At 46.0% G+C, this 9,987-nt stretch overlaps 2 protein-coding genes across 2 annotated transcripts; one reads left to right on the top strand and one right to left on the bottom strand.

The window, feature by feature from the left end:
• Positions 1-511: 511 nt before the first annotated feature.
• Positions 512-6,437, top strand: LOC123448875. Its single transcript, XM_045125909.1, has 5 exons — positions 512-695; positions 783-1,054; positions 1,176-1,439; positions 2,693-2,908; positions 4,607-6,437. The coding sequence occupies exons 1-5, from the start codon at positions 614-616 to the stop codon at positions 6,236-6,238; spliced, it is 2,466 nt and encodes an 821-aa protein (XP_044981844.1). The 5' UTR covers positions 512-613; the 3' UTR covers positions 6,239-6,437.
• A 274-nt stretch (positions 6,438-6,711) lies between these two features.
• Positions 6,712-8,864, bottom strand: LOC123448883 (50S ribosomal protein L20-like). Its single transcript, XM_045125921.1, has 3 exons — positions 8,703-8,864; positions 7,287-7,505; positions 6,712-7,120 (listed from the first exon to the last, which is right to left on the bottom strand). Exons 2-3 carry the CDS (start codon positions 7,470-7,472, stop codon positions 6,938-6,940), a joined length of 369 nt encoding a protein of 122 aa, XP_044981856.1. The 5' UTR covers positions 7,473-7,505; positions 8,703-8,864; the 3' UTR covers positions 6,712-6,937.
• Positions 8,865-9,987: the final 1,123 nt, after the last annotated feature.

The following is a 9,987-nucleotide window of genomic DNA, read 5'->3' as shown; positions in this document are numbered from 1 at the left end:
GTGGCTCGGCCCGAGCACCGGCGATGGTGGTTTTGCAGCAGCGCCAGCGAAGGGTACGAGGGCGTGCGACGGCCTACGGGTGAGGGGGTGGGGGCGACGGTGGCCTGCGCAAAGAGGACGCCAGCGAAGGTACGAGGGCGTGCGGCGACGCCTGCGCGGGGGAGGGGGCGACGGCGGCCTGCGTAGGGGGAACACACGCGACGACGACGCCTGCGCGGGGGGAGGGGACGACGACGGCGTGCGTAGGGGGAACACACGCGACGACGACGCCTGCGCGGGGGGAGGGGACGACGACGGCGTGCGCAGAGGGAACACGCGCGATTCGCTTAGTTCGGACGAACGCGGTGCATCCGACCGAAACGGTTCGACCAACGCACCGTGTATAAATGTTTTTCTAATTCGAAAGAGAGAGAGAAAACACTACTCCTATGTTTTTCCATCTTTGAGTAGGGATCTTGGATTTTACCGTAATCCTATCCAACATTGTTAGAGCATTTATAGTCCAGGACATACGTTTCTCCGGAGCAGGCGCAGCGGCACACACATCCAGGACCGACCGAAGCCTTCCGGTCCAAGGAAAACCCCCCAGAACCCCAGATCACGAGGCCTCGCCATGGAGTTCCACTTCCGCGCCGGCGACGAGCGCTGTCCGTCGACGGGGACCGCGGCCACGTCGGCCAACTCCGAGACCGCTGGTGAGCTCTCCTCCCCGATGCTCTCCTGATCGGTTCTTCGTCTCTCTCTTCCCCGCTGATCATCCTGTTGCCTTGGTGCATGCGAAGCCACGCGTGTGCACGACGGTCCCGTCGGCGGCGACGGCGCGGGGTACCACGGGGAGAGCTCGGCGCCGCCGCCGTCCGATCCGGACGAGCTGCGCCGCCGTGAGGCCAAGGAGATGATAAGGGAGCGGATGCTGCGGGAGGACGCGGAGGCGGCCAAGGCCATGGCGCTCGAGGCCGAGGTCCGCCGTGAGGTCATGGAGGAGCGCGCCAGTTTGCTCGCGGGGCTGGCCGGCGGGTCGGAAACGCTCAAGACGGCGCCGATCTGTCACGAGGTTCGCTGCTCGGATCAGGATTCAACCTTTTGAATCTGGATAATTTCGCCACACGCTCTAGGCCTCCGGCTCCTTCCTTTTTACCCCCTGGCTATTCCAATATATGTGTGTTTTTCTTCAGTCGTCTGTGCAGGCCGGATCGAAACTAGACGCATCTGCGGCCGTGCCAGCCAAGCGGAAAAACCCTGATGCTGTTGTTGCATCCGCTGTTTTTGCGGCCACAAGCAGCAAGAAGCAGAAGCCCGACCTGACATGCACGGTGTGCAACATGACGGCAACCAGTGCTCTTGCCCTGCAAGAGCACCTCAGAGGGAAGAGCCACCTGAAGAAGGCCGCTAAACACCTGCAACCATTACCTGGAACAGGCCACCCAGAGGAGGATGCGGTAATACAACATATATACACATTTGAGTTTTATCTACTCCCTCTGTTCCAAAACAAGTATCGTTGATCTAGTATAAGATTTGTACTAATTTAGTACTAAAACTGCGACGCTTATATTGGGACGAAGGAGTACAACATATATACACATCTCAGTTTTATCTACTCTCAATTCTGTACTGAAGTTACAAAATGCAAAACATATGTTTCACTGCGAATTTGCGATGTCCATATCTAATTGGGGAACTAATTAACTTGGAATCTACGTTCTTTGGGTGCAACAAATTAGATAGAACGATCAAAATTGTATTTGAAAACGAGAATTGAGACCTACTTTTTGAATTGTTAAGCGTTATATATAGATGATGTTAAAAGCATCGTAGTATCTTGCTATTACATAAGTTATATGGATCTCCGAATCAAACTGACCTGAATTGTGTTTTGACTTGTACTAGCCTTGCATCTTTTATTCAAGTATATATGAGTTCGTCTTTGTTTTGAATACATGAACACGTATGCTGTCTGGGCTCGAGTCCATAGCCCAGGCTACTACAATTCTTTTTTGCTGACACCATGCCCTACTGATAATGTCGTTATATTCAGTATTCACTAGTATTTTTGAATTATCTACATTTAACAGCCCAGCTAGCTAGAGTGGCTTGGTTAGGTGTGACTTGTAACACCAGTAAATCACACATTTTGAGGATCATAAATAGGTCTCAACTGCTTCTGGATTTTTAGCTCCTGGGTGTCCACTGGGATCTGGCACATCTGTCGAACAATGAACATACATAGCTTCTCTGCATGTGAGCACAGCTTTTGATTCTTAACAACAGTGGGATGCCTGGCACACCTGTCGAACAATGAACAGTGAAGCTATGACCTACTCGCGTACATAAAGACAAGGCTATTAGCTCGTCAAATCGCCTGATAAAGCACATATTGCCGCTGCAAACACCCTGCAGCTTGACAGACAACCAACCGCACGAATCTCAGGACACGCAGATAAAGGGGCGTCCGGACCCCCCCGGTGCTACCACACCTTTTCGAAAAATTATATATCTGGAGAGATATGTATATATATATCTTGTTACCAAATACCAATAACTTTGTACTAACCTTCTACAAGTTTTCTTTCCTTTCAATAGTAGAAATAGATCCATTGATGGTGTATATATGTTGTTGATAGTTTTTGTCATTTGCGAGAGATAAGATTACTTGTGTCAAAGAATTGACCAGAGTTTGTGTTTGATGCAGTTCAGCTTGAAGGTAGATGGGTCGGCAGCCTTACCGGCCAAGGGGAAAAACCCTGGTGGCGGTGTCACATCGATGGCTTTCGTTGAAAAAAGTTGTGACAACTTGAGTTTGAACTGCACGGTCTGCGGCATCACAGCAACCTGCCAGAAGAACATGCAAGATCACCTCAAAGGAAAAATTCATATGAGGAAGACTGCATTGCATAAGCCGGATGGGGTAAGGAATATGGTTTGGACTTTGCCAACCCTACCCAAGTTCAACAAAACAATTTATGTGTTTTACTGCAGCGTGGTTAACTATAATATTCATAATTTCCTATGAGGCTAGTTGAATCAGTTGTTCTTTCCAACTCATTTATTGACCACAATACTGCCTCCTTACAAATATGTAACACCCCCTCAAATTTTGAGCCTAACTTTGACTACAAATTTGACTACTCCCTTCGTTCCTAAATACAAATCTTTTTAGAGATTTTAGTATGGACTACATATGAATGTATATAGACATATTTTAGAATATAGATTCACTCATTTTGCTTCGTATGTAGTTTATAATAGAATCTCTAAAAAGACTTATGTTTAGGAACTGAGGGAGTAACAAAATATGAGTTGTATGCCACAAAAAATATATCACTGTTTTATTAGCTGAAAGCAGTTTTTGAACGCTATTGTTTTTGTGGCATATAACTGACAGTTTTTAGTCAAATTTATTGTTAAAGTTAGGCTCAAAGTTGGAGAGGGTCTTATATGCTTGAAAGTAGGTATTATTCTGATCCTATAAGTGTAAAGTGCTCGTTCTTTTGCAAACCCAGTAATAATACATGGCCAAAGTGTATCATGATTTCTGGAACATAAAGAGGTATCAAAGGCTATTAAACCATGATTGCTGATAAACAAATTTTACATGTCCTTACAAATGAATTTGGTGCTAGTTTCTAGTCTAGTACGGAGTAAAATGTTTGCATTCTTCCATTATCTTTGAACATTAAGAGGTGCGAGAAGCACGGGAGCTTGCGAGAAGGGATTTTCTAAACCTAGGAACATATGAACCCTATAGCCTTCTATGGCTAAAAAAGTATGGCATAGATTTGATAAAATACGAAATAAATCATACTAATAGAGGATGTATACAAGTATATGCGTCTAAAATTTATAAAACATAAATATGACCTGTAACTTACACCGTTCTTGTTCATTTTATCATTTTTCTATATACATCTCATACAGTCATATTTAAGTTTTAAAGTTTACACGCCCATACTTGTACGCATCCCTAATTGCATGATTTGAGTCATATTTTGCTGAAACTTATACACATATTTTTAGGGCGTATAATGTTGAGATGTACTCCCTCCATTACATAATTCTAGTTGTGGTTTTAGTTCAAAAACATAGATTCGTTGTCAATGCCACTTCAAAAACTTGGTATTTCAGGAAATTCCACTATAAATATTGCAGCCAGGGATGTGCCACTAGTGTCTTTCTAAGTTTTGTGCAGTGCCATCTCAGTCCCTTTCCTGTCAATCTCTCTTTCCCTGACCATGTGATGTTTCGGTTTCGCACTGTCCCTTCGAATGGTTCGAATCGATCAACCTTGGTACGTTTTACCCGCCATTATATTTTCACATCTTGTCATTTTTCAAGACGTGATCGGGAAAAACCAGCCAAGGTTGATTGATTAGAACGGTTTGAAAAGAGAGAGCAAAACATGAAGCATCACATGGTCAGAGAAGGAGAGAGTGACAGAAAAGGGACTGAGATGGCACTAGCACAAAGCTATGCAAAACATTAGGGGCATATGTCTGAAACTTTGAATACATCATTTTTGTTTCGAAATGGGATTTTGCCTCTGCTCTTCAGGTCTCCGTAACCTAAGCGAATGTTCGCTTAGTCGGGTTTGTGTTTTTTCACGCAGGTCTGCTCGAAACCAAATGCATCAGGAGCCTTGCTACCAGCCAAGCGGAAGAGCTCCGATGTTGTCCCTGCCGCATCCACTCTTTCAGCAGAGCCAAGCAGCAAGAATCAGAAGCAAGACTTGACCTGCACCGTGAATCAAATGAAGATGGTGCCCTCGCCTGCGCCCGGAGAAGCGGAGGAAGAGGCAGAGGTGGAAGGCGGCTACACGCCGATGAAGTTCAAGATGGTGACCAACTCCGGGATATCGTGCGAGGTGGTGCAGCTGAACGGGTCCGTCTTCTGCGAGGTGTGCAAGGTGAAGACCCCCGACCGTGTCACCATGATGTGCCACCTCGAGGGAAGCAAGCACATCTCCAAGCAGGCCAAGCAGAAGCAGTGCGAGGCCGTGGAACCACCGGCGGCCGTCGCTGCTGGTGGCTATGGGCCAGGATCAGAAGTGGTGCCCATGGAGACGAATGGCGTTGACGGCAGCAGCCTGCTGTGCGAGCTCTGCAACGTGAAGGTGCCGTCGGAGAGAGTCATGCAGTCTCACCTGTCCGGCAGGAAGCACACCAACAAGGCGAAGGCGGCCGCGGTTGGCGTCGGTGCATATGGCAACGGGTCAGGATCAGAAACTGTGTCCATGGAGGCCAATGGCGTGCGCCGGCTGGACGACGGCTTCCTGCTGTGTGAGCTCTGCAACGTGAAGGCCCCGTCCGAGTGTGTCATGCGGGATCACCTGTCTGGCAGGAAGCACACCAACAAACAGAAGGCCACCGCTGACGCTGGTGCAGGACAGGAGGTGAAGAAGGCTGCTGCTGCCGCCACCAGCTCATCCAAGGAAGCCGCCTCCATCGTCAACTCATCCAAGGGAGCCACCTCCATCGACGTCAACGGCAGCGATGACAACGTTAAGAAACCAGCAGCGGGGGAGATGGAGGTAGTTGTGTCATCGGCAAAGCCTCGAGTGGATGGTGCCGCCCGTGTCTCCTCCGTGGCGCCCATGGAAGTAAATGAACAAGCAGAGGCCGGAGACGGCACTGCCAAAGCTGATGAACAAGAGAAGGCTGATTCCGAGGAAGAGGGAGCCGTCGAGATGGACGGAGGCGCGGCGGTGACAATCGGCAGCTCATCTAAGGAAGCCGCCTCCATCGTCGTCAACGGCAGCGATGACTCCGTGAAGAAACCAGCAACGGGAGAGACGGAGGTAGTTGCGTCATCGGCAACGCCTCAAGTGGATGTCACCGCCCCGGTCTGCGCCCCTGACGCCGGAGACGGCACTGCCAAAGCTGATGAACAAGAGAAAGCCGATGCCGAGGAAGAGGAAGCCGTGGAGATGGACGGAGGCGCGGCCGTGACCGGCGAGGAGTATATCATCCAGGTGCAGGGCAAGCTGTTTGTCACGCTGCGCCAGGCGGACGGCAGCCTCTCGTGCGGGCTGTGCGGCGTGCACGGCTGCGACAAGGGCGGCATGATGGATCACCTCTACACCAGGGACCACTGGCGCAGAGCCCGTCTCGCCGAGGAGAAGAAGCCTGGATGCCCGCCTCTTTGTGGTACTGTGCCAGAGGAGGAGCCGGCATCGAATGAGGTGAAGAAAGACGGCGACGGCGTCCCAGTCACCGGCGGCGAGGCTCATGTCGACAACTGATATCAGCCGCGCGTGACTATGCATGGAATGGCGGTCTGTGCTGAACTTTGTAGTAATTTAGATACATGATGATGTGTGTGTGGACCGTACGATTGTTCGAGTCCTTGTGTGGGTGTGCCAGAGAACTTAAAACTACCTGAGCATTTCCTGCCAGTACAACTTGTTTTATACTTCATTCAGTACAATTTCCTTCCAACTATTTTCTGCCAGTATCTTTTGTAGTAGTATTTACTAACTTGTTATCAAATCAGACATGCTAGCAACCGATGTCTGGAGAAGATCACTCCCAGCCTTACCCATTTACTCATATCTACATATAACATGATAACAGCAGTTTGAACTCAAGAATCATAGCTTCTGGCTGCTGAAAGATCCCCAGGAGAAGCAGTTCAAAGCAGCAGGGTTACAAATCCACAGGCAGTGGGTATTCAAGGATGACATGACTTAATGACTTCAGATAAAAACAAGGAATATTTTCTTCCCAAAATGACCAGATCTTTCTTTATTGACGGTAAACAGAGCGCATTATCCAGAAAAAGAAGCGCACCAAGTACAGTACATGCACCCTCTGTTCAACAGGCCAACAGACCGAATAACATGGACTAAACCGTGATGTGATACATACCCACATCACATGAGCTCATCACAAGGCTTTGGTAGGTTTCAACCAGCAAACTGAATTGTCAAGGGAGGGATTGTCTATAGAATGCTTGCTAGTCCTTCCTTCTTGGCAGCCGGCCTGTTCCCAGGGAACGCAGTGCGGGATACATCAACGAGGGCCTTGAAGCTGTACGGTTCATGCATCGACAGCTCCGAGAGTACCTTCCTGTTGAGTTGGACATTCTCCTTCATCAGTCCATGCATGAAGTTGCCATAGTTCACCTGGACAGTCGATTCAGAATATATATCAAACACATGTGCAGAACTAGAAACCCGACAACTTGTACTTTGTTATCCTAATATATTATGCTTGGTTTCTTCAGGAAAAAAAATCAGAATGCAACAAACTCATTTCCTTGTCAAACCTCGTGTGTAAATAGATACATACCCCATGGAGTCGTGTACCAGCATTGATGCGCTCGATCCAGAGAGATCGCATGTCCCTTTTCTTGTTGCGCCGATCCCTGTAAGAATATTGCAATGCTTTTTCTACACGCTCCCTGGCAATTCTTATGCAGTTTTTAGCCCTTCCTCGGAATCCCTTGGCTAACTTAAAAATCTTCCCCTTGTTCATCTTTGAGCTCTTGGTTTAGACAGTACTTCCACCCTATATTCACAACATCAAAGTAAGAAAATGGAGCAAATTATGAATTACTATGATGAGATAGAAGTTCAGAGTACACGCAAATGTTTCAGACATTTATTCCCCGAGAAGGGAATGCGTATGAATAAAACATACTTAAGGACAGTTATTTTCAGCCTAGACTTCTCCAGGAACAAAGTTTAAGCTTCTCTACCCACAGGAGCTGCAGCACAGAGAAGCCCTGAGAAATCGTGTTGTCGGTTCTTCTGTCCCTTAGCTTATTTTCTGATGAAAAGTCCACAGGCTGTAATTGTGCGATTTTTAACTTATATTGTGCAATTTCTTACTTTGTTTATCATAGATGTTATGAGCATCATAAAATAAATATTATAACAAAAATAAGATGTCATTCGTACTTGAGAACAAGTCAAATAGAAAGAGGTTGTGAAGTTACAAGGTTTTTTTTTTCCAAGAAAAGCAGTCACAATAAAAACTAATCATCAAGGTACGACAATAGAGTGACGAACTGTCAACTGTGCCCGCGGTCCTTTTAGAGTGACTCCACCTATTGTTGAATCACTTACACTCATAATTTCACTTTGTGCGCTCACTGAACTTGCTTATCAAATTTAACATACCCAAGTAAGTTGAAACATCTGGTGGGACGGTTATTTACATGAACTTGTCCGATACAGTATCAGGAAAAACAATATGGGTCATAGGATCCAAAGTTACTTTCCCCGATTTCCCATTCTCATCTATTATGTGACAAAATAAATGTTGAAAGTGGATATTGTTTTGGGGTCAACAGAAAGTGTTCTCTGTTTTTGGAACATATAACCAACGACAGTAATTGTCGCGATAAAAAAAATGCTTACAAACAAATATATGTGCTCATTTGTTTAGTGTCTGCTGTATTCCAACCGGCAGTTTCCACTTAGAATTATACGCCAGATTAAAAACTACGTGGAAAACTATGGCAAACGCAAGCAGCAGCAGGTGTTGCAAATGCATGGTCCGCTTGCGAATTCGAATCCTGCCATCAACAAAGAACCATTCCCAACCAACCCCGCACTAGGCAAGGGGCGTCAAGGGATTCGGACGGTCAAGCACGCGGATTCAGTAGCAGGAGCCGGCCTCGCCGCGCGCGGTGGAATCAATCACACACACCTCGCACGCGCGAGCGGGAGATTGTACATGTGTGTGCAAGCACATACGTACCTAGAATCAGGGAAGAAGAGCTGGTGCGGAGACGGGTCGCGGCGGAGCGGCTCGGGGAAGAGGGAGGCGACGGAGACCGGCGGCGGGCGGCGGAGTGGGAGCTCGGGCGCGTGAGAGGAGAAACCTAGAGCTGCGTTTTCTGTGGATCGGCGAGCACGGGTGTGGGCCGAATCGTTTTCTTGGGTGCCAATCCTACAAGACGTCAATACCACCCACGCGGCTCAACAGGGCCGGCCCGTTTAGCCGCCACGCTTGTACATCACTCGCCTGACAGTACATTCAAGGGAACGGGAGTCCCTAGTCAGCGCCTTCCGCACCCATCAGGAGAAGGGGCGCTCACTACAGCTCGAAATGGGCCGGCCCACGACGGGGAACTGCAGAAAATGCGCGAAAATTTTTTTGTTCGCGCAGAGAATCGACCTAGCGACCTGCACTACGTTAAATGTTTTCGGTAACCAATAGGCATGCCGCCACATATGAATTAATGCATCGTTAAATTTCTATTAACTATCTTCACCGCTCATACATGATTTTCATTAAAAAAAGAAACTTCTCAGATTTCGTAAAAAAAAGTTCATAAACATGCAAAAAAAAACTTACCCTATTCAAGAAAAGTTCTTTGGTTTTGAAAAACAAAATTAGAAAAAAAAGTTCTCAAAAAAAAATTAAATCATCAAAATATTTGAAAAAAAGTTCATCAACTATTTAAAAAGTTCACAGATCTAGAAAAAGTTCATCAATTTTGGTAAAAGTTCACAGATCTGCAGAAAGTTCACATAATTTTAGAAAGAAGTTCATCGAATTTGATTTTTTCATAAACATTGAAAAGAGTTCACCAGATTTGAAAAACAAATTAATCAAATTTGATTTTTTCACAAACGTTGAGCAAAGTTCATTAATTTTTAAAAAAGTTCACGGAACTGGAAAAAGTTCACCTAATATTAGAAAGAAGTTCATCCGATTTGAAAAAATTCATCGAATTTGATTTTTTTCATACACTTTGAAAAGAGTTCACGAGATTTAAAAAAAGTTAATCAAATTTGATTTTTTCATAAACATTGAGAAAAGTTCATCAATTTTGAAAAAAGTTCATCAAATTGAAAAAGTCCATCGAGTTTGAGAAACATATAATTAAATTTTAAAAATAGATCACCATTTCATAAAAAGAGTACAAATATTTTGCAAACAAAATTTAATCAAATTAAAAAAATCCTCTATTTCAAAAATGTTCATGCCATTTAGGATAGTAAAAAAGTGATGAGGAAAGAAACGAGTAAGAACGAAA

The sequence above is a fragment of the Hordeum vulgare genome, chromosome 1H, assembly GCF_904849725.1.
Source record: "Hordeum vulgare subsp. vulgare chromosome 1H, MorexV3_pseudomolecules_assembly, whole genome shotgun sequence".
Classification (NCBI taxonomy): Eukaryota; Viridiplantae; Streptophyta; class Magnoliopsida; order Poales; family Poaceae; genus Hordeum; species Hordeum vulgare.
The sequence above is the reverse complement of the archived record's forward strand: the minus strand, read 5'-3'. Positions and strand labels throughout refer to the sequence as shown.